The sequence below is a fragment of the Molothrus aeneus genome, chromosome 17 (genome assembly GCF_037042795.1).
Source record: "Molothrus aeneus isolate 106 chromosome 17, BPBGC_Maene_1.0, whole genome shotgun sequence".
NCBI lineage: Eukaryota > Metazoa > Chordata > Aves > Passeriformes > Icteridae > Molothrus > Molothrus aeneus.
In genome coordinates this window covers 1,707,777-1,732,577 of record NC_089662.1, presented here as the reverse complement: position 1 = coordinate 1,732,577, position 24,801 = coordinate 1,707,777, and the positions used below count along the sequence as shown (strand labels likewise).

At 45.4% G+C, this 24,801-nt stretch overlaps 2 protein-coding genes across 2 annotated transcripts in view; one reads left to right on the top strand and one right to left on the bottom strand.

Annotated features, from left to right (window-relative positions):
* Positions 1-14,965: 14,965 nt before the first annotated feature.
* Positions 14,966-18,021, bottom strand: GDF5 (growth differentiation factor 5). Its single transcript, XM_066561677.1, has 2 exons — positions 17,388-18,021; positions 14,966-15,834 (listed from the first exon to the last, which is right to left on the bottom strand). The coding sequence occupies exons 1-2, from the start codon at positions 18,019-18,021 to the stop codon at positions 14,966-14,968; spliced, it is 1,503 nt and encodes a 500-aa protein (XP_066417774.1).
* Positions 18,022-22,200: 4,179 nt separating this feature from the next.
* The window catches only part of LOC136563965 (centrosome-associated protein CEP250-like), a 30,405-nt gene continuing 27,804 nt past the window's right edge, over positions 22,201-24,801 (top strand). The window contains exons 1-4 of the mRNA XM_066561678.1: positions 22,201-22,317; positions 22,909-22,965; positions 23,646-23,728; positions 24,296-24,461. Coding sequence (XP_066417775.1) covers positions 22,201-22,317; positions 22,909-22,965; positions 23,646-23,728; positions 24,296-24,461 — 423 coding nt within the window. The remainder of the gene's footprint in view (positions 22,318-22,908; positions 22,966-23,645; positions 23,729-24,295; positions 24,462-24,801) is intronic.

Here is a 24,801-nt window from a genome sequence, read left to right as displayed (position 1 = left end):
TCCCCCGTTCCCTGCCAGGAGCCATCCCTGCCTGTCCCTGTCCCTGTCCCTGTCCCTGTCCCTGTCATGTGTTCCCTGCCAGGAGCCATCCCGCCTGTCCCTGTCCCGTGTTCCCCGCTCCTGGCTGCTGCTGGCACCAGCTTTCACGAGGCCACAGAGTGAGCCTGAGCAGTGACCCAACGGGGTGAAGCGAGCTGGCTTGTTTTGCCAGGTTAGGCTGAATCTGGATCACATCCACATCACCTCACAAACGCCAGTGCTGGTGCAGATGTGAGCAGCAGCAGCTGGGGCAGGGAGCGAGGTTGCGCGGCCGGCGGCAGCGCTGGCTCGGAGGGCTTAGGGAACTATAACATTCTCCTCCTCTCTTTCCCAGCACGTTAGCTGGGATGTCAGCTTCTCAGGAGGGCAGTAGCAGCTGCTTTAATGGCCCTGAAACTTCACAGTAGTCCTTAGAAATCTTTCATATGTTCTTAAATATCAGGCCTCAGGGGGCCAATGGAATCACCTGTCTGGAGTTCTTATCCACAGGCATCCCTGATCCCTCAGCTTGCAGCTGGTCTTTGCTGAGATGTTCTGCCTCCCCACAGCTATCTGCTGAAAGGGGTTTAACTGTGTCTGACAAGCTGTTTAGTTGTTCTGACACAAGGCAGGATGTTGAACAATGCAGGGGACTGTGGGATCTCTGTTGGTGAAATGCTACATTTCATTTTGTTCTTGTCCCTGCAGTGAATTCCAGGCAGGAAGGTTAAAGCTGGTTTTGTTGTTTTATGTTTGCTTAGCTGCCCTTCATGCATTACACTCAAACCAATATTAAATACCATTGTTGACAGCAAATTTTTTGTAGGAAGGCGATGGAGAGGAATGGTTACACTTTTCTGAACCCTCTTTGCCATTAATGAGTTACAGCCATTAAAAATGAGGATGCTCAAGAGGCCCTAAAGTGTGTAGTCATGCAGAGAAAAGGCTCTTGCCACCAGCAGTGTGTCTCAGTGATGTGACATGGTCTGTCCACTACAATGGACACTTTCCAACTCAGAGCTGTGTCTGATAAATATTGACCCTTTCCTGGGTTTGTGTTAGTCCTACCTAATGATGCACAGAAAGATTCTGACACACTTCAGTTGGAGAAAGTTACTGTCCCACCTAAGATTCCTCTGCCTGTCACTGTTCCATGTAGCACCAAGCCCTTTCCCTGTCAGTCTGTCTGATCACAGCTCCTTGAGGGAACAGAACAGCCTCTGATGGGACATGAACCCAGAAGACTTCGCCATGGACCTGAGTTTCAATTTTAGTTTCAGTTCTGAAGGGATTCCCTCAGTCAGAGCACTGGCAATTTATTCTCCTTTGCACACATTTTTGCTGTCCTCAAGCTCCTCCACTCAGCTCTGCTCAATGGGCAGCTCCACAGCTGTGTGGGTCTTACATCTGAGATAATGAATCTTCCATGTGGAAGATTCCCTCTTCCTGGGAGATTGTCACCTGAAGCCACTAAAGAGACTGAGAAACTTGTTATGTGTTTTCTGCAAGATGTTGGGGAACATCAACAATGGCCTCAGGTGCTCATGTGGCTGAACAGGAAAGAAGGATCAGAAAGGATATCATGATGTTTAATGTATATAATGAATTATAAAAGATATTTCTTACTATTTATAATAATAACTCATTTATTAATACATTATGTTTAATAGGCCTACTGATTTGGTCTCAGTCCTGTCTTCTCTTTAACCTCTCCCACGCTGGTTCAGTGGTCATTACTACAACTCTCTTTCCTTTTTGTCCAAATTAGCAAGGAACGATAAATAACTTTTAAGCGAAGACATTTAAATATTTGATCTTCCTGTCCTCCTCATTCCCCATCAGCACATAATTTTCTTTTGAATTTTAACATAGCACATGCTCTTCCTGTTTTCACACAGAAAAGCAGACTGATCATTTTTATGCAGGCCTGTGATTTTATATTTTAAAATGTTAAATATGCACATTAAATGACCATCTTGATATAAAGTCCTGTAACAGCATCTTGTATTTTTCTCTTCTTGGACACATGAATCAAAATCAAGTGGACAAAGTAATTGTTAGCCCAACATTTACTGTGGGGAGCTCCCTCCCTCTGAAAAACAAACAGAGCTTTAGATCAGGGCAGAAGTACAAATCTTTCAACTTCAATCTTTCCTCAGCTCATTCTGAAATTCCTGTCTAAGTAAAAATTTTAAATTGTATTAATTTTCCTTTTTTACCACCTGCTCCTGCTTCTGCAGAAGTAAAGTCAAAGGAATCTCATGGTCATGTGAGGAAAGAGGAACTGTCCATGTTGCCTGGGACAAGCAGAGCCGGGACATTCTTGCTAACAAGAAGGAAAATAATCCATATGGGTATTCCAGGACACTCTGGAGATCATGATAAAGAGAAACCCAATAGAAAAATTCAGTTCAAGTCCAGCAGGTCTTATTAATTCTGATTCTGTGCCAATAGTGCAGGAGTGCCAGCTGGCCCCACAGCGACGTGAGTGTCTTTCCTGGTGCTCCAGGTTGTGAAAGGGTTGTTCTGTACGTCCCACCTGGCACTGCCTCTGTCTCATGCACTCCTTTAGGACTGGAAGTGCAAATCAGTGATAACATATACCTTGGAGCACTGGTATATGTGGATTGACTTCTTCCAGAGCTTTCCTGGATGTGTCTGCTCTGCTCTTAGCAGAACTCTGAGTTCCAGCAGAGTGGTGAGGGGCCATCTGACCGCAGGGGAAACCCAGGTTCACTGGATTCCTGTCTCTGGCTGTTGCTAAAGGAAAAGGGCTTTTCTAAGCTTGAACTGGTAGTTCATAAACAAATTTGTCATACTTTGCTCTTGCAAATTTTTTCTCCTTTTCATATGGAGTAAATCTGAACACTTTGAGGCCAAGTCCACCCTTAGGAATATGTTACAAGCTGAAAAAGGACTTTTAATGGGAGAAAATTATATTTTAGCAACATAAAGGTGATTAGTCCTCCCCATAAGACTCAGTTTGGGGTGTTAGTGTGCATACATTTTTCTATTGCCATTTCTCAGGAAAAATGCTATTTCAAAATATGAAATTAAGATGTATTTTTCAATAAAAATACAATGCTTACAATTCACTCTGGACTTTAAAAGGTTTGGCAAGTATGGAGATCAATTCCCTGATCTGGAATTCCTTGGCTAGAGGTGCACAGCAGTCCTTGCTCTGGTCTCCAGAAGGGAGTTACCCTTCTTCTGCACCAGTGCTGCAGGAGGAAAAGCAGACATGAAGCAGAGCAGGCTGCTCAGTGCTGCACCTCGCTGAGTTTGGTGAAGCCTGGCAAGCACAACCTGAACTCCATGGCTGAACTATTCAGGAGGACTAGAAATAGGACCTGGTTACTTTTTCCAGGCCTTTATAGCCTAATGGCTGCTGCTACTGTTAAATATGATAAACTCCTGTTTGTTCACGTTAGCTGGCCATCAATAGTCCCTGTTTGCCGGGCAAGCCCAGGACTTTCCCCTCCCCACCTGTCAAATCTGGAGTGTGCTTTGGCACCCTGCCACTGCAGAGCCTCAACGACTTGAGCAGAAATGAGACATCCCAGTACTTAAGCTGCCTCTGTTTCATGAGCTTTTCTTCCCATCTGTCTGCTTTCAGAAGAAGAAAGTGTTTGCTGGTCAGAGAGGTTTTCCACTTGCGCCTCCTTCAGCTTTCCATTACCTCTCCGAGGTTATATGGGGTGCAGGGCTATACACTGTACTGTACTATATGCAGAGGTGTTCAGACTTAATTTATTCCCTTCTCCTGGATAAAGATTATTGCAGCTGTGTGTTTTGGAAAACTATCAATGAAGGGAGTTCAGCTCATACAACACACTTTCAATAGGGTACTGTACTCTATATTTCCAGGTTCTGTTTTAATTACACTTGCATATTACCTTGGAGGAAGCTGAAATCTGGAAAATGTTTTCTCATATACCATGTCTTAAACCTTTCTGACCTTCTGTTTTCTACCAAGTACTTTTATGTTTGTGATGAAAACCATATAATACGGGGCAAAGTCTGGCTATCTGGGATAATCTACCAGAGACTCTCAGTCCTTCCTAGCAAAGACCGAGCAATTCTAACTGAGAAATGTCCCCACCATCCCTCACCCCACCACCTTCCAGCAGTCATTCCTTCTTCCCTCCCTTCACATGGCTCCCAACAAGAGCCCCATGCTGTGAATAGGGCATGCAGTGGCAGGGAGAGGCTCCTGCTGCTCCAAAGAATCTTGAGGGACTGAGTTACAGGATGGCTCGTGCAGTGCCAGCATGCTGCCTCTATCCCAGAAAAACAAGGAAAAGGCCCAGACTCATTAGAGGGGCTGTGTACAGCAGTGCACTCCTGCAGCTTCTTGGAGGCTGGTGAGCCAGAGCAGCCCAGGAGCCCTTGGGGTGCCTGAACAGCTCCTCCTGGGCCAGGGGAGCAAATGCTGCTCTGGGGTGTCTGTACTGGCTGCACTGGGCACCGCTGGAAAAAAAACAAAAAACAAACCTACCACCCAGTGTCCAGAATTTAAACCTCCTCAAGACAGCTGGCACTGTGCTGGGGGAGCATGGCATTGGTGAGAACGCCAGCATGGCACGCGCCCTCTGCCAGGAAGAAGTGGCTACAAGCAGGTTACAAGCAGGTTACAAGCAGGTTACAGAGGTGCCCTATGGAATCACAGCAAGAGGTGCAGAACTCCCCCAGTGATGTGAGAGTACGTGATTCCCAGGGCTGACAGCAGAACAAAATGTGTAGGAACCAGGCAGCTGGTCCACAGCAGCTTTCAAGCCAACTTCAAATCCATGCCAAAGAGAGCACATCTTGATTTTCACATCCTTGGGTTGTCTGGAGAATGTCCTGGGACAAAGGGCTTTAGTGAATATGTGTGAGCAGCAGAGGGTTTGTCAGTCCCCTGCCCAGCTCTTGGAGCCCAGCACTCCACAATTCCAGAAGTACACATTGCTGCCTGCATCCTTCTTCTATGACTTCTTGAGGAGCTTGCTCCTCCCGGAGGCATGGAATGGTGGCAAACCCTCCAGTCTGGGACCTTGAGCTCTGCTCTGGAGCCTGGCACTGACAGGGCTCATGAGGTCCCACCTTCACTTGTCCCAACACCTCACCCTAAAAAGCAAAGTAACTTTTACTTAATAATGAATAACAGGAATTGCATAAATCATGTCAAGCAGAGACTTTTTAGTGGCACTGAACTGGTTTTTAACTCAGCTGTAAACAAGGATTTTCAACTCTGAGGCAAGAACTTATAAAATGGAAAGCTTTTCATTAGAAAGCAGTGATTATGGAAAAGCAGGGTTGGTCATAATAGAAAGCTGATTCTGAACTCCTAACGTGATGCTGGAACTGAGAGGGAAAGCTGATCCCCAGACTGTAAAGGTCAAAATCCAGTAAAAGTAGAAAGTTAGTAGTGCCTCTGTGGTGTTGATGAGACTGTTACTGCAACATTAAATGAGTTCTGGTGTTTACATACTAAAAGTATTTGGAGAAGTGAGAGCCTAAAGGAAAAAACCCAAGAAGAAAAAAAATCTGGTAACAAACGTGCATAGCAGAAGCAGAACAAAGTCGCTCGACCTCTTCCATAGAAAATAAGAGAAAAACATTCATCACAGTCTGCACAGGTAGAACAATGCCCATGGGAGTAAGTTTTTTCATACAGTAGACAAAGAAGCCAATTCAGTAATTCAAAGTGGAAACTGGACAGTAAGTAGAAATAGCTGCTTATTAAAAAATGAAGTGCTAATATTCCCAGAATTAGCTTAGAGCTGAATGTGGTGAGCTTTTTAAAACTTTCGGTCTTTAAATCAATCCTGGATCTCTCTTTCCAAATATGTAATACCCAGCTATTACATAGCGTCATTTAATTGCACGGAACTCTAAATATAGAGTATTTAAAAAAATAGATGGTAAAAGAGACACCAATCAGACAGCCATGCTCCTCTAAAGGACAGTGGCCAGCCCCTGTAAGTCCCACTGGTTTGAGCCACCATGTCCCAGTTTATCAGTTTACTCTGAGTTTTGGGGTTCATGTGGAAGAATGGTTTTGCCAAGTTAGACCATGGATCCCATCTTCTATAGGGAACAGCAGATCCCTACAAAGAAAACAAAGGCAGGACAAATGTGCAGCAAGGTTTTCTTGGCAGAGCTTTTGAACTTCCAGCTGTCAGGGGCTCAGAAAGTTCCAGGGACTGGTGGTCAACAGCTTTTCATGGATTTTTCTTCCTTTTTTTTTTCCAAACATATACAAAATTTAGCATCCCAACCGGGGTGTGCTCAGGACTTCTGCAGCTGGGCAACCCTCAGGGAATCAGTGTCTTTCTTCTTGCTTCAAGCCTGTCCTGAGCCACTATCATTTGGTGTACTGTGGTTCTTGTTTGGGAGAAAACTTGCTCCCAGTTCACATTCTTAGTCCTCACCACTTTTCCTTCTTGCCCAGGCGCCTTTCACTGAAGGGCTCCAGTCTCATTACTTTTCTCACAGAAGCTGTTCCATCCTTCCTGTCCTTCTTACTGCCCTTCTCCAGCTCTTTTGTATCCCAAAGTGTTTCAGAGTTGTGTGCAGTGCCTGCATATTGTCTTCTCATTTATTCTCGATTTCCTTCTCAGTCATTCCTAAAGTTGTATTTGCTTTCCTGATTGCTGTAAAAACTGAGCTGACACTTCAGGGACTCAGAAATAAAATGTTTTACCTGGAGTAGGTAGAGTTCATCAGGCCAAATGATCCTCATTGTTCTTCTTGCCCTTATTACCTGCAAATTAAATTGCCATTCTTCAAGAACATTTTTAGATTCAGTCAGTATCAACAACCCCATGATTTGATTATGACTGCCAGTTCAGAACAGTCACCCTTTAAAGTACTGAATTAAGTTCCTTTTCTCTTGAGACTCCCAAACCACTGGAATTTCCCCAAAATCCCAAGATTTATTAAAAATCAGTAGGCTTACTGGTGCAGGTGAAATGTTTTAAAACTCTGACAATGCCAGCACATGCTCCTCATCACTTTCTTATCTTACTGGCATGGGGAATATTTCATTACTGTTGGAAGAAGTGAATTATTCCTTATGGCTTTTTCTCTTACCAAAAATATAACGTTTTGAGAGACAGCCCCACTGTGTTTTGAGATAAAGAGCAGGTTATTTTTCTAGAATTCCAAAAAATCAATTTGTGTTTAAAGTTTCTGTACTACTGGAAGATTCCATCTTATATTTTCTGGAGTTTACTGATCAAATATTATTATGCTCCTGCTAGTTTCTCAAGTCCTTTCTTTTTCTCCTCTCTCCTTCCTCCCACTCAGTGTTTGTTGCCTGTCTCTGACTAATCCAACAGCTGTTCTCACAATGCTCCTGAACCACCAGGCTGCTGAACCAGCTGTTTTACCTAACAACACAGGAAGTAAAAGAATCAGTCAAATGTGGAAGCATGTACTTTAAGTCCTTCCTCGAGGTCCTATCAGCTATTCTCCAGGGGTGTACCGGGGTAGGTGTCTGTCTCAGCTCTGCTTTGCAATCTGTCCAGCTTCATGCCTGTGGGGCACAGGCAGGAATGTGACTTTCCCAGTAGCAGTGAGAGACATGGGGAGCTCCCCTTCCTGGTGCCTCCAGGCAGGCAGAAATGCAGCAGGGAAAAGGAACTGGGCCCAAGCTCTCATCACCTTGGCAATTAAAAAACCTCCCAACAAAACCAGGTACTCTTGTGTTTAATAGGAGCCTCTCCACTCCTTTTTCTCCTGCACAGTATGATCCTCTCGTGCCTGCAGCTGAATCCCAGCAGGACAGAGGGACCCAAACACCAGCCCCTGTCCCCAGCCAGGAGGCTCATCTGGGACACCGTGCCTGGTGTCACTCACCAGCTCCTGCCTGGCACAGAGGCTTCTGCTCACTCTCCCAGGGCCTGGCTCTGCCCTCGTGCTGTTGGGAATGCTGCTCACTTTAGTGCTCTGAATCAGCTGCTGGAGCCAAGGGCTGCTGAGAAAAGCACAAAAATGCCAAAGTTAAGCACTTTGTAAAGTCCAGAGCTACCTTTAACCCCAGGCTGCACCTCCTAGGAGAAGACAGACTGCTTGTGCCTGGGGCCCAGCACTGTGATCAGGGGCCTGGGGCCCACATCTGTGATCCACCTGAGGTCTCATAAATGAAAGTCCCTCATTCTGCAGACTCAGGTTTCTAACCCCTATGAGTTTGAACTCCCACCACAGCACACATGGCCACAGGTAGTGTTGTGGGAAAGTTACTGCTATTTCTGTCTGTTCAATGCCACTGTCAGAAGTTATTTGCCTCTGCTGAGCTTCTGAAATATTGTACCAGCAAAGGTGTGGCCAGCAGGACCAGGGCAGGGATCATCCTCCAGTGCTGGGCACTGGTGAGGCTTCACCCCAAATCCTGGGACTAGTTCTGGATCCCTCATGGCAAGAAAGACATTGAGGGGCTGGAGCATGTCCAGAGAAGGGCAGTGGAGCTGGAGAAGGGTCTGGAGCACAGGTGTGATGACAAGAAACTGAGAGAGCTGGGTGGGTTCAGCCAGGAGAAAAGGAGACTCAGGAGGGAAGGAAATTGCAGCCAGGTGGGGGTTGGTCTCTTCACCCATGTAACAAGTGACAGGACAAGAGAAAAACATCCTCGGGTTTTGCCAGGGGAAGTTTAGGTTGGATACTGCGGTCAATTTTTCATAGAAGGGGTGGTCAGTCATTGAACAGGCTGCCCATGGCAGTGGTGGAGTCACCATGCCTGGAGGTGCTCAACAATGTGTGGATGTGGCACCTGGGACATGGGTTAGTGGTAAACCGGGCAATGTTAGGTTAAGGGTTGGACTCCGTGACCTTGGAGGTCATTCCCCAACCTTAATGACTGTGTGATTCCATGATCCAGCCCCCTCTTGCTCTAAGCCTGCAGCAGCTTCTGGCCTGGAGCCCTCAGGAAAGCCCTGGAAGCCACTAGCAGGGAGGACAGGAAAGTGCTAAGAAAGAATTACTTTCACCAAGCCCTCAGAATAAGGGTTTTTTACCTGGTAGGCACATAGAGAGAATTATAGAATCATTTAGGTTGGAAAAGACCTCTGAGATCATTGAGTCCAACCTTTGACAGATCCCTACCTTGTCAACTAAACCATGGCACTGAGTGTCACATCCAGTTGTTTCTTCAACAGCTCCAGGGATGGTGACTCCACCACCTCCCTGGGCAGCCCCTGCCAATGCTTGACAACTCTTTCTGTGAAGAAATTCTTCCTGGTGGCCAAGCTGAACCCCCCCGGCACACCTTGAGTCTGCGTCCTCTTGTCCTGGTGTTTGTCACCTGGATGTGTCAGCTCCCCCAGCAGCCCTGCCACCCACCCAGCTCCTGTACACTTGGAGGTGCATCCACTCTGCAGCTCCTCCTGTGTTTGCCCCACCTTAATATTCAGTCTTTCATCTAGACTCAGCCCCTGCTGTGGGGGCTGCCTGTCTCTGTCCCCCCAAGAGCCACTTGTCCCCAGGTCCTCTCCCCCAGCCACGTTCCCTCCTCCTGCTTCTCCCCTCATTGCCTTTAGCCCTTAAATCCTCCCTAGCTGGGTTCCTGTAACCTGATCACCAACCCTAGAGTTAATGACTTCTTTGCCATCTGAAGTTTATGAGCCTTGTTTCACCTTTGCAGAAAAGAGAGCTGTGGGGAAGGTATCCATCCCCTTCTCTCAGCATGGGGAGAACCCAAGTTGTGCTTCTCTTCTAAAATTTCTGGAGAAAGATTAATGTTTTCAAGGCATTTGCATGAACAAACTGAAATGCCTCTGGTTTTATCAGTTAAAGCCTTATTTCTGACTTTATGCCACAATCAATGGCATTGTGTAAAAACAGGCAGATGGAAACTGGATGTGCAGAAGCAATTCCTTCATTTTAGTTCCATTTAATTAGTTTAATAACATTTCTCTGGCAGTATGATGGGCAGAGGCTGCTCAGCCTGGATTCCTGGATGGCAAATTATTATATCAAATAGATTCTAAGAGAAAAAAACAGTGAAAAGAACATTTTCTGTCCCCTAGCAGAGGGTCAGCCAATTAATCACTGTTATTGTTGACTAAGTCATTTTTTCTTGACAGCTGTGCCCTTCAAAATGACATCAGGGGAAACTGAATCCATTTGCATTACTTCAGCTGGCCAAATCACTGCAGAAAGTTGAAACTAGTTCTGAAAAAAAACAACCAGGCAAACAGGGACATCAGTGAACTTGGAATGACAGAATAAATGGGCTATTCTGAGTACTCAGCAAAGTGCATTTACTGCTCTGTATTTACTGTTTTTCAAAAAATGTTAAGAATATTGTTTATTGGATTTGTTGAGAAGCAATGAAATCTCCTGCAATTTTATTTTGAAATATCATTTTACTACCCAATAGCAATAGTAAAATCCATAAAATAACACGATTGACCAGGACTATGGAGTAAAAAAAATATTGTTTGCTTTGTACATTCTTATTACTCTTGGCTAAGATGTTATAAAAGCAGTATCTTTTAACACCTTTTATTATACAAGGGTCAAGGGGTTTTTATGTTTCTTAAAGAAAGCTTCAAATAGCCCACATAGCGGGTTCCTGCATCTTTCATATGGCTGCTGTATAAACAAGCCCATTTTACACAGGAAATGACATAACCATGTAAAAGTGTACACGGAGTTTAGGCACATATTCAAACACTAATGGGAATGCATTGTTTTCAATGGCATACTTTTATGTTTACCTATTGAGCTTAGTACCCATATTTTAGCCAAATACAACAAAAATTATCCACACATACCTGTCTTATAGTGTACTGTTTATTTGAAATTTGGACCTTCACAAAGACTCTCGTGGGACAGATAATGACCCTAAAAAGTAAATACAAATGAGGCATTCTCAGTGAGAGTGAAACCTGCCATCATAAAGGTGGAAAGCTAAACTTTTAACCTGTATTGCTTTACAGCTCAGGTTTCTGCCATCCAGTTGCTCACATCAACTCACCCATGGGAAGAAAGCCGTAACAATAATTTAGGGTGTCTATCTTTGCACATTATATAATGACCTGGCTGAAGAAAGTAGTGCCAAACTCCTGGAGTCATAGAATCACAGAATCACTCAGGGTGGAAAAGACTTCCACTGAACCACATCAGCAAATGTCACATCTGCTTGTTTGCTGAACTTCCAGGGATGGGTGACTCCACCACTTCCTTGGCCAATGTCAGGTTCTCTGATTTCTCTGTTTCTCTCCAGTTTCTGTGCTGAGTGTCAACTCCAGGGTGTGCCTTATTCCTAAACCCCTGGGTTTGGAGGGGAATGAAGATTGAGTGAACCCTGCCTGGGTATTTCTTTTGTGCTCATCCATGCCATTCATGTACCTGGAGAAGTTTCAATGCCTGTTTCTGTCCACGTGCCAGGTAACTGAAACTGAGACTGCCAGGTAAGGTCTTGACAAGATTGGCAACAATTTGTGAGAAGACAGAAGTTTGTTGTGCCTGGGGATTCCAATGCCTCCAGCAATGTACCAATAAAGCACCTATAGGCTAGTACACATTTACACCATGGACAAAGTCAGTAGAGCATTCCAGAACAAAATAGTGTAGAACTGCAATTTCCAGACTTTTCAGACAATTTTACAATGTAAATGCAAAAGGGCACACTGGTCATCACAATATTGGTTTATAGCTAATGGTATCAAACAAGAATGCTCAAATTTAGACCTAAAAGTGAAAAAACCCTACCTTATTCCTATGCCCATGATTATAAACTCATCACTTTGAGCTGAACCAAACTTGAGCAGTGCCAGGGCTGTCCCTTCTGGGTGTCACCACATTTGAGAGACCAGCCAAGCAAACTGAATGTCATGTTACCTCCTAACCCAGACACTTGGGCTTAAACTGCTTCTGTTTTGGCCAAAGCCGTTTTTGAAGCAGTAATAATCCATTATGATTCCAGCATTTTACTGTCTGTACCTTCAAATTTGTTTAAACTGATATTACAGACCTACTGATGGTTTGGTTTCTTATTTTCCTTTCTAGGTATAACTCCCACCAAGCAGAATGTAGGCTTTTGAATGATTACCAAAGGATATTTGTTAAGACTTCAGTTTGACAGTATTTCTTTTCATTTTTCCTCAGATCATACTGTTTACTTTGGGATAATTGCAAAACCATGGCATTTTTTTTCCATTTAGATGCTGATACACACTCAATTTAAATACCATTTACCTGAGCTTTTATTTTGCTTTATTCATGCATTGAAAAACTCATACAAGGACAGCAAGAAAGAACCTCAGAGAGGTTTATACCTATTAGGTTTTAGAAACTTTCTATTGTGACCAGCCTCACCAGGACTCTCAGGCTGATCACCAGCTCTGCAGTGTGAACTGAAAAGGAATTTTCCTCCCCAGATTTCCAAACTATCATGCCTCATGACTCACCAGTGCTCCTGTCCACCACAGTTGTTACAGCACTTGATGAATCCAGGTGTACTGAAGCAAACTGCCCCGTGCAGGCAGTCCTAATCCCAGGAGTTAACTTGTCTTAGTTTAGATTTGCTTCAAGTGTATTTAAATAGGCAGTATTTGCTATTTAAACTGATCACCCTTAGCCATTGAGAAACCTGTGTGGTTAGTAACTGGCATGGCACAGCTGTGTCTCAAAGGTCAGAGCAGAGATTTCCTTGGGAACGTGCAAACAGCATTCCCAGAGTGGGAGCTGCACATGCCTAAGGAAAAAAGGAGACAACCCTTTGTCATGGTCATTGAGCAAACCTCTCCAGGAGATAGGTGGAGCCAGTGCTAGAAAAAGCTGCAAACACACCTGAGAACAGCCAGGAGCTGGAAAAGAACTGTTTGAACAGATCAGGGGGAAAAAAAAAGCCTGAGCTGCCCTCCTGGCTTTGGAATTGGCAGGGGAATGTTTTCCCTCCTACTGTAGCAACAATAAAAATCAGCAGTATTTAAATCAGGTTTTAGTAAAGCTTAGACTTGTAGTTTTGAAAGACTGGCTGATGAAAGGCAGGTAGTGCTGGGGCCAGTAACTGCTGTGCCTGGCCTAAGGCTCCATGAGGATGAGGAAGAGCAGGACCTGGAAAGGGACACTGGGAGTCCAGAAGGGAGATGGGGAATCCCTGCAGGCAGCCCTGACCCACTGAAAAGACCCATAAAACACCCGAATTTCTATGTGCCTGCTGCCCTGCTGGGCATTCACCATCGGGGCAGGGGCAGCTTTCTGGTCCCGGGTGTGCAGCAGGTGAGCAGTGCCTGCAGGCAGGAAAAACAGTGTCAGCCCCTCCAAGCCAGGCAGTGTCAGTCTCTGCAGGCAGGAATGATGGCACTGAGCAAATCCCACAGACCAAATGTCCCTGCAGGGCTGTTCTGCATCCCTGAGCTGCAGGTGAGGGCACAGGGCAGGTCCCCTGCACAGGGGTTCCCCAGGTGTCTGGCAGTAAGGATGCTTATCCAGGTGCATTAAGCTGGTTAAAGGCTGAGCTACCCAGAGAGTGCAGGAGGAAGGGCAGAGCTTTATGTTACTGTTTATGGCCATTGATTGGGAATTTAGGATGGTTTGCTGCCGGTGTGAGCTGGAACATGTCCAGACAGGGGCACTGAGCAGAAGGACCTTGGGGACTGTACTCAGCTCCCTGCCTCTACCACACCAGTGATGCTCTGCAGAGCCAGGAAATTTTATGACTTGATGGTCTAAGAAATATCCAACCTTAGCATTTATATTTTGTACTATGGATAAACTCCTTCAGTAATTTTGGTTGGTTCATAGGACTTTTCTGATCCATCTGTAGTTGAACATTTGGTACATAGTTTTGTTTTGGAAACATACAGGGGCAATCCCATTTATAATCCATGTCTGTAATAGATAAAGGGGATATACAAGCACACAGCCCATGGAGGCTGGAATAAATGGATACCAAAGCTCTTTTGCAACCATCTGCATAACTCATTTTTGCCCCAAACACATCAAGTCACAGTGTCATTCCCCACCAGATCAAACCAGGCCTTCCTTTCAGGTCTTTCTTTCAATGTTTCCACAGTTTCTCTCTGTGGCAGCAAAATACACAGACATGTTTTGCATACCCCTGGTATTCTGCTGCATGGAAAAGTCCCTTTCACTTCTATTTATTGTACAAAAACATAAAACAATTTCTTAATTGTGTTATAATTATGCAGAGTTGGACAGCTAGGCACAATGCAGCACTGTGTCAATAATTTATTACATCTTATGCCATAATTGAACACTTTTACTATGAGCACTTGAGAACAACTTGGACCTTATACAGAATAATATATTTTGCTACTTAATAATGGAAAGGTGGATACTTAAGAAAGATGTGTAGCTTGGAGGAAAACATACATGGAAGCAAATACCTCCTGCATCACCTATCTTTATGTAAAACTTAAAACTAAGCCAACATATTATATTTAATGACCCCTTTTTATATATGCATAATTTCAAGAGCTAATCAGAAGGAAATCGTATTACAGTGCAACTATTTACACCAAGATGGGGGCACACCAGAACACAACAACTCTTGTCAACATTGGGACTCTTTTCTCACATTTATGAATGGACAAAGCACATGGGAATCAGACAGAAATTCATTCTCAAGAACAATGTTCAAGGAACAAACAGGTCATATCCACAGCTCACTGATATCATCTCTATCCACTGCCTCGAGGCTGAAAGCAGGAGATCTCCAGGTGTACAGATATCATCTTCTCTGTCATGGACTTCACTTAGAGTCAGTCCTGTGTTGCCAGCGGCACAGGGCCTTAAATCCAGCTGTGTGACAGCATTCAAATGCTACTGCAATATGTCCATGGAGAGACACAGAAACGCTGGATTTATTGCTACATCCTTGTAAACACACTTACCCTAGGGGTAAGAAATCTAGTTAACCTTGTTTGAGGAGAAGTTATGTCCAATGTGTCAAATTACCTTTCGTAACATATTCACATGAGCAGCTGTTCTGCTACCTACAGCCACAGGACTCCACCACCATGTCCTCGTACTGCTTGTAGACCACGTTGTTTGCAGAGTCAATGAAAAGGATGCTGATGGGGCTCAGCCGGGTTGGGACGCAGCAAGTCGGGGGCGTGGACTCGGGGTCCATGGAGTTCATTAAAGTCTGGATAACTGCATGGTTGGTGGGCTCCAGGTGGGACCGGAGGGGGAATTCACAGAGCCCTTCGCAGTGATACGCCTCATACTCCAGGGGGGCTATTATCCAGTCATCCCAGCCCATATCCTTAAAATTCACATGGAGGGCTTTTCTGCTACACCTCGCCTTCAGATTCTTGGTGGGCCTCTTGCCTTGCCGTGTTGCTAGAGGAGCTCTTCTCTTCCGCCTCTGGTTGAATAAGTATTCATAAACAGTTTTGTCATCTTGGCCGGATCTAGCTTTGATTTCATTGAAGAATAAGTCTCTTTTTTTTGTCCTCCCAAACACCAAGAACAGAGCCTTTTCATTGACCTGTCTTCCTGTTCTATTAAATCCCACACTCCTGAGATCAACAGCTCTCCCCCTGTCAAAAGTTTCCAGTTCAAAACACAAGTTAACCAAGTTTTTAAAGTTTCTGAAAAGTTTCCAGATGTCAAACACTTCCCACTTGGGTGTATCGGTGATGCTGACAGTCCGAGAGTCCAAGAGTGTTGAGGCCTGTCTGTTTGTAGAGCAACTAAATAATTTTACTTGGGAAGTTTTTCCAGAAGAATGAGACTTCCAGGTATCAGAAGGTTTTTTTCTCAATATTCGAAGCTCTGCTCCCAGCAAACCATCTTTTTCTAATGCACTGATGTCAAAAATATATTTTTGTTTTCTTATAGTTGGTGCTCGCTCATCTAAAAAAAGCACACAGATTTTTAAATGTATATCAAGCACAAAGCAATATCACGTATTCAGTTCTCAATGGTTTTCCTCAAATTTGCTTATAAGCCTTGAAGTTAGCCCACTGAACAGAAAAAACAATTTTTGTCTAAGGGATCAGCCCCATGCAGGGACTCAGAAGAACTCAGGGACTCACCGGAGAAATGAGTTTCTGAGTCTGCCTTGTGGAAATCTTCTTTCTATTACCAGTGGGCATTTTCTACCTTCAGAGTTGTGAGTAGCCAGTTAAAAAATAACACTTTTTCAGGGCCGAGCATTCACAGGACTTATTTACACTAATATCCTACTTAAATTACTGAAAGAGAGCTTCAGTAGTGGCCAGGCCTTATGCTGGCTCCAAACATGAGCAAATTTACCCTTAGATGATGCAATAGTAAATTAGTCCTTTAAAACTAGCATCCTCAGGAACTGCCAGACATAAGGATAATTGCCTAATTAACTAAACCCCACGTAATTCACAATTTTTCAAACTGGGCAGAAAAAAATTCCTCTCTTTATCCTGACTTTACATTTGCTTGCTTCAGGTGGTGAAGAATATGGCTGAGCCATATTCATTCCAGTGAGGTGACATTAACAGAGCCTTCCAGTGGCAAGCTGGGAACCTGAAGGCAGCACTTGTGAGCAGTGCATCCTCCCTTCCCAGCAGCCAAGCTATTAATGAAGAGATGGCAAACAAATCCAGTCCTGGTGAGTCTTTCATCACAATTCCTTCACCAGCTGTGTTGCTTCCTTGAGAATGTGACAAAACTCTTACAAATGTCACTGGAAGCAAGATGGGGCTCCCAAAGCAGGGTGGGGAGGTGAACATCATTCATTGGGAGGCTGGTTATTTCTCCTGTGAAAGCAGACACTAGCCCAAATTTCCAGAAGTGTTTGGAACAGGAATGTTCCAAATTCGGAGTCCTGGATGTTACTACCCTTGGTAGCCTGTGTTGAGCTATGGGCTCCTTGGTGCTACCTGAAAGTTTTAAGGTAGTACAGATACACCCCCCCACAGGATAATGACCCCTGGGTCTGCAGAGTAGTTCCTCACAATTCTACCTTGAACAAACCAGACTGTTGTTTTTTGCTTTTTGTTTTTTGTTTTTTTTCACAGAATAGCTCTGTTCTTAGCATATTGTTTGTTTTTAGGCACACTACAATCTAACATTAGCTGTTTCCATGAGCTAGTTTCCAGCTAACTAGGAAGAAAATAAGACAAAAATCCAAAAGGTTTCTAAACACCTAAGCATGCAAAGACTCATTGATTTTCAACAATATGCATCTAAAATACTTCCTAAATGTTTTCTTTGGCTGCCACACAACCATCTAGTCCTGCCTGTAAATGAGTTTCCAAGATAAGTCAGGAGGACAAAATCTGCAGCATAGTTGTGTGATTTCATTAACATTAAAAAGAGCTCTTTGACTTTTCCAAAACATTATTATTTTTCAATACTCTCTGCATTTATAAGCACACTCAGACATCTCTCTCTGTCCACACTCACTCACACACAAGCTCCTTTCTTACCTTGTCCTTTGTCTATAAAGCTGGTTATTGTATTGGCAAGTCCAGCCTCCAGTTTTACACTTCCATTAACACCCTTTCTTTCTGCATCTGAGAGAGTCCTGTACAAAGAGAGCATGTATTCATGTGGCGTTATCGGGGGATGTCGGAAAGTTTCCTTAGCTTCCCTCTGGGTTACAGGCTCTTTAGTCTTTTTGGTTTTGAAAGAATCACTGTCAGTACTGCTTGTGCCAGTTTTTTTCAAAGCCACCTTGCTGCTAAGATTTTGAACCTTTGGAGTCACTGTCCTTACTCCAGAAGGTCTGCTGGGGAGATGTCCTACCTTGCCCTCCGTGGCTGCTGTTCTTGAGGGAACCTTCTTTGAGTCATCGTTCTTGGCCAGCAGAGCTCCAGCCTGAACAGCACTGCTTTTAGTCCTGGCCTTTGAGGTCCCAGCACTGTATCCATGGCTTGCAGTCCTCAATGTACCTGTCCGTGCAGAGGGATTCCTCTCCTTTCCTTCTGCTTTCAAAAAACCTAGTTTAGATCCTGGATTACCCTGGCCTGCTTCAGAATTACTCAGCGCTCCAGGAACTAGATCCAGAGACAGCCAAGTCAAATGCCAAAGCAGTAAAGTGAGAAAATGCAGGATTTTCATCCTCTGGTCTTCCTCTGAATGCCACTAAAGAAAAACTCAGAAAAGGTTCCTCCAGTTTGGCAGAAGAAAACATGAAAGAAATTAAAAACCAAAGTTAGCAAAAATGGTTTTCGTTTGAGATTAAAACATTTCAGATATCGTTGTTCAATACTTGTATCCAGTCCCATAGTGGAAATGCTCATGTACTCAGATATGATCTCCCCTGACTTCAGTTAGCAGCTATAAAGAACTTGTTCTTGAAAAGAGAAAGTTTACCACCTCGTTTTCTTCTGTAAAACTGACTGAAAACTTGAAGGAGTCTTGTTTAAATCCAAGGGTTTTTTTTTTTTTTTTCCAAGAAGGAAGAATGGCGTAATGCTGCCTCTGTGTTAAAAGGTTTTTTTAAAGTTTTGAGTTTTGAATCCTTTCCAGTGAAAATATTTCACACACAGAGGCCTGCAGGTGCTCAGAAATCTTTTACAAACCTGAACTCTGGAATTGGAAACGGAATTCCAACAAACCTATTTAATTACTCTCTGATGTCATGCTGTCTAAACTAATTTAACTGCGATATATTTCTTTAAAAAAATCTTCTTTACCCTTTTCATTAGCATGAGTCATACTCTGCCTCATGTGAAACAGCTCCACAGGCTCAAAACTCCAGAGGATGCCTTTTCAAGTGGCAGTATGACCTCTGCCTCAGCCCTCGATGAACTTCACGTTCAGACAGGACAAACTGCAAGATCAACAATTGAGAGCTGTCACACAGTCCACTGGACACATACATAAACTAATTTAGAAATAACTCATGTAGCTCTTTTTCCAGAGAACTTCTAACAGTGCCTTCACTCCGTCCCCCTGTGACTGAAGGGCTGTGCTGTAACGCAGGCGCTTAACGAGGGTAACATTTAATTTTACACAAACTCAACAGGGCCGTGCCCGCAGTCAGTGTATTTTGGCTTATTTATTGCTGCGCTTAAAAAACCCCGTGTCAGCGCAGCTGGAGAAGCAGCTCCTGCCGGAGGGGATGCCCCGCGGGGCGGGCTCGGTGCAGCGGGGCAGCAGTGCACCCTGCAGGCAGCCATCCTCCTCCTCCTCCTCCTCCTCCTCCTTCTTCAGAGCCACTCGGCAGCTGGAGGCAGGCGAACCCAGTCTTTCCTCCCGAGACTGCTGAACATCAGCCTTTGTTTTAATTTTAGATGCAAAATGTCCAAGAGCTGCTGACCCCGGGGCCCCAAGAAGGCTGCGGGTCAAAACCAGCGCTCCTCGCTGTCAGGGCTGCCCTGCAGCTTTCAGCCAGGTGTGTCTTTGATAACCTGCACAAAATGAACTGTTGTTCTAAATGAGCCTTCGGGAAAGAAGGCACTGGGCTGGACTCAGCAGGGATTACTGGGACCCATCTCTCATCTTGCACAGATGCTAAACCCAGTCCTTCTGCAATTGCCTTTCTTTTTGAGTTAAGATGAAAGGAAAAAGGTACACCACCTTTTAGCTTGTTCTGTGTGTGCTGTAGCATTCCCTCCCCACCCACCCTGACCAGTATCAGAAGCAGTGAACTGCTTTCATAAATAACAACCTGCATGCCATGAGGAGCTCTGGATGCTTCACTTGTTTTGATGGAGGAACTGAAGAATAGAAGAGTTCAGTGATTTTTCAGATGTCACAAATAAGGTAGATTCAAATCACAGTCCTCCTGATTTTGATCTAATGGCCCTTCCTCTAAAGTCAGTTGTACTTTTGATATTTCCCTACAAAATAAAGCAGCTTCTCCTGGGAGTTATCTCTGGTGAAACCATTCCCCAGCAGTCACTCCACACCATCCCATGGCCCTCCCAGCCATACCATCACTTTATCCTTCCCATATTGCCCACCTTTCTGCTGGGTGGTGTGCTGTGTCTGGTTCTGCACCGTGGGGGTATTGATCAGCTTGCCAGTAAGCCACAAAAGTAGCTAAATGTTGAATTTCCACTTTTAATCTATCCAGCTTCCAGTTTTCACATTGCTTGTAAAAATTTAATATCTTTAAAAGGTTGTTTGCTCTATCAAACTTGGCTGAGATTTGCAAACAGATTTACAAATGACATAAGAGATGGGATGTGAAAGAGCAGGAGGCTGGACAATGTGATTACATGGGCCTTGTCTTAGTAAATCAAATTAAAGCATGATCATTGATATGTTCAAAGAATATTTAAATATTTGAGATTTAAAAATCTTAGTGGGCTGGACAGAGCTAGACAGAAAGAAAAAGGAAAAGCAAGCAAAACAAGGTGTGCAAACTAATCTCTCTCTTTAAAAGAGGCTCTCTTGAAGCAAACACCATCTTAGTGCTTGGAACCACGGGAGCACAGATGCTGTGGAGAGCACTGAGCCCCACAGACCCCAGAGTGGAATGCTGACCCTGAACAAGACCCACAGACTGGGGGGTTCCTATCATCCCTACACCAAAATGGAGTCATTCCAGCTGGCTAAACTCAAACTCCACTGCAGGAGTTCAGTGTGTAGCTGGAAACCCTCCTGCTGGGGAGGCTCTGGATACAGGGCACAGCGGCAGTGGTGCTCCAAGCCTCCCACTGCTCACCACCAGCCACATTTCTGTGCCACTCCCCTCGAGTGGTCAGGTTCATGTAGCCCAGGTGTCCTCCTGAGCCTGTTCTGTGACAGCAGCTCCTCCCTCACACGGTTTGGGTGGGATTTGAAAAGGGAGGGCCACCTGTGTCCCTGCTCCCTGAAGTGCCTTTCCTCCTGTTCTCCAGATCCTGACATTATGCCTACATGAGCTGTGACGCCTTCTCAGACAATCTCAGCCCTTCTGGCTGTCCAGCATGGTCTAGAGGAAGGGATCACTCTGAGAAGCCAGAGGAAGATTTCACAGTGTTGAAAACACTGCCATTCCCTGAGGATGAACAGCTCCATTGGATATGTGATGCCAAGAGTTAGAATTTGCTCTCTGCTGCAAACTTGCAGTTGAAGCTGCACATGGAAGCCTTTAGAGTGATCTATCAGGAAATTCATTGTCCTTTCCCAGGTGCACTAATTTCCAGAAAGGACTTACAAGATTGAGTTAACTCCATATATTAGGCCATTTGCTGTCACATTGTTTTGCTTATTGAAACTAATTATCGTTCTGTTTCTGTGAGGATTTAGACCTCTGCACCATAGCTCTTGGGCAACTGCTTTTTAAAAGTGTGAAGTTATAATTTAGGAAGGAACTTAACAGCTCTGTACTTTTCAGAAGGAAAGAATTGCACAAAACCCTACAGATGTTAAAATTAAAACTTGCTTGTCTTGGGTCAGAGCAAAACAAATGTAATGATGCTTCCACTTCCATGTGAAGGTGGCATAATTTAAAACAATGTGGTGCTGTTAAATAAAAAGTTGGAAGTCCAAAGAAATAATTGTGTCATTGGTTATCAATAAACTTGGCTACATGTGCAAACAGTAGTGAACTACAAAGCACAGAATCATAGAAACATGGAATATCCGGAGCAGGAGTGTTATTTTTGTTTCTTGATTCCACAGATGTACCTAATTTCCCCAACTCTGAACTAAGTGGATTTTTTTTTCTTATTTTTGGTACCTCTGCCTGTTACCAGTTAGAGAAATAAAGGGTTTGTTTCAAGCTTCTTCAAGCCTATTCACTAACAAGAGTCCCTGCATTTGGTATACAATGTTAATTAGCCTGAGTTGCCTTTGATAGGTATTGTTCATCTTTGCAATAGAAGCATGTTTAAATGATTCAAGACTTGAGAGAGAGATCCCGAGATGCCAAATTACTTTGCTGACCAAAGAGAATTTTGGTGGCAATTCATTTATTCCACCTCTTTTTAAAAAACCAGAATGTCAGTGATGAAGAATTCACAGACACGGGAAAAAGCAGGGACTGAAAACAAGCCAGCGTTATTCAGCAGCCAAATACAAAATGAAACATATTTTTAGCAATGGGGTTAACTTCACGAACTCCCAGAACAATTCCCGATGAAATGCAGAGGGTTCACTATCACTGTATTTTCTGATTACATTCCCTGCCGGAGCGGAAGCGCCCGCAGCGGCCCGCGCTGGGCCCGCCACGGGCAGGCCGCGCCACCCCTCACGGAGCCTGCGCTGCCTCCGGCCGGGCCCGGGGAGCCGCTCCTCCCGCCGCCGGCGGGGCGGGACCCTCGGGGCGGGCTGGGCCGGGCCCCGGGCTGGGCTGGGCCTGCCATGGCGGGCAGCGCGGGCCATGGGGAGCTCAGCCCGGACTCGCTGCGGCGGCGGCTGCGGAGCGCGGAGGAGGCGCAGCAGCGCCAGGCGGGGCTGGTGCGGCAGCTGCAGGACGAGGTGAGCAGCGGGCGGTGCCTGGCGGCGGGGAGGGGGAGCGGGGCCGCCCGCGCTCCCCACGGGGACTCGGCGGGAACCTGCGGGGCCTCCCCGGGCGGGCGGCGCCGAGCGCGGAGCTCGGGGCGGGGAGGCCCCGGGAGCGCCCGTCCCGCCGCGGTCTCGCTGCCGAGCCCCTCCTGATCTCCGTGCCTGCAGCATCGCCGCTGTTCGGCCCCGTTAGCGGGGTTTGTCCCAGGCAGGAGTCGCGCTGGTTTGCTTGCAGAGCAAGTTTGAAAACTCATTTCGGTCGCTTCAAGGACCCCCTTGAACAGCTAGATGTTGGCTCGGGGTACGCGGGGGCCGTAGGTCACGTAGAGCTGCCCGCGGCCGTCCCATCGTTCTGCTTGCTGCCGCTGTCTCAGGTGAGCAGACAGCGCTACGCCTGAAAGAAACCCCGCCCCAATCTCCGTCGTATTACAGTGAAACTTCCCTATATTGCAGTGACTTCTTGTGGAGCGTATCAGAATCACTCTTGGACAGAGTCAGAGAAAAGTTAATGTGGGGTGAGTGGAGTCTATAACAAGCTGCTTCTCTCATGTTCATTCCATTCAGGTACTGCAGTACCAGACCTGGTGTCGAGAGTTGGAGCAGCAAGTGAAAGCTGGAGGGGTGAGTGTGCTGCAGGTTGTGAACTAAAAAGGGTGTATCTAATGTTCCCAAATGTAGACCAATAAAACCTCTACAATCCAATTACAAGAAAGCAGATTTTTACTGTCTGAGGTTTTAGAGAAACATTGTGAATTTTCCCATCAGTGTTTTGTCCATTTGCCGTTCTTAGAGCAGTCAATAGTCCCAGAAATGCACGTCCAGAAAACCCAGTTAAGGATTTTAATTTTGTGAAAGAGTGCTTCATTGGAATTACATTTTTGCTGGGTCTCAGGAGAGGACTGTGCTGTGTGTTACAGCTGTCCTGGAGAAAGAACCAGTTGAAACAGCTTTTTGGAAGTCAGGAAGGCTGGTGGTCAACATACAGAACTGGATTAGTGCATTTCTTTCTGCTTCATAGCTAAAGTAAAGCTAGAAGCCAAAGGGTGGAAGAATAGGAGAGCATTCCCAGGCTTCAAGTCCAAATCAGCACTTGAGGTGAGGACACATAGCAGTGGGAGAGTGAGGAGAGCTACTCACACTAACACCCCTCCCTTCCCTTCCTCCCTGTAGTCACAACATTGTTACACCTGGAAGAAGCCATGAGCTCCTGAGATACCCAACAAATGGATGGGAAAAGGTGAATGCTGACAGTTGTGGGGGAAACACTATCATTTGACTAAACATTTCCTTTCTTCTTAAAGGGATCTCTTCCAGGCAGATGGGAAGCCACAGCAGACCACAGCCTGGAGAAAGCACTGCTTCAGGTGGAAGAGGAGCAGCAAAGGTACAAGGAAGAAGCATTTCTTCATACTTGGTATCCTGGATGCTCATGGAAGTGAGGGAAAACCTGTCGGTGCTACCTGGTCTCCTCAAGGGGAAGCGGTTGGGCAAGCTGCTTTGACAGGACAAAGGTCCACAATCTGCTTTCTGTGGTGCAGTAATAGTGCTGTGTGCTGAGTGGCTCTGCTTTGAATGGGGAAGTGGGGTGTGTATTCTGGGTGAAAGGTCCCTTTCCAGCCAAAATTATTCTGTGGTTCAGTAGGTGAACGACTCTGGACAGTGCTATAGAAAAGTGATGCATCCAGTGACCATCAGCATGAAGAGGGGGCAAATTGTTACTTGTGGCCATCGTCAAGGTTGAAGGGGAAACCAAAATCATGGATGGAAATTGAAGGCTCAAAGCACAGAGAAGCAAATGAGGTTTTCATCACAGAGAGATCTTAGTTAACCCCTTAAAGTGCTTTTACTGCCTCTCAGACAACAAAGTCATTGTTAAAGGAGCTGGAAAATCACAGGGATGCTGGAGAGCTGTTGTTCAGTGACCTTCTTGTTGTTTCTCTCTCTTTCCAAGGTGTGAGAATCTGGCAGAAGTGAACACTCTCCTGCGGGAGCACCTTGATAAAGCCAGCGAGGTTAATTCTGCCCTCAGGGAAGATGTTGGGAAACTGACAGTGGATTGGATGAGGGCCCGGGAGGAGCTGGAGCTGAAGGAGACTGAATGGCGAAGTGAACGGGAGGTGAGGATGGGCCAAGGGAGTGCCAGAGTGGAATGGGAATGGGAATGCCTTTTGTTCCTTGTTGGGGTACCTGCTGCTGATTCCCTGACTTCTGGGACTCTGGCTGGGCCCTCCCAGGGGGCTCCCCTGTTGGGGGAGACCCTCCTGGAGCAGTCTTGTGTCAGGAAAGAGAGACACACTTGATCTTTTAGGTCTTCAGGTTCTTGTTTATTGTTATCTTATGCAGAGTTTTGCACTCTGTCCACACCAGGCTCAGTGCACTGGAAAAGCACCGCAAAAATGACCAACAGTATTTTGTTACAAGGTCTTTTAAAGCTAAACTATCCAATTAAGAACTGAC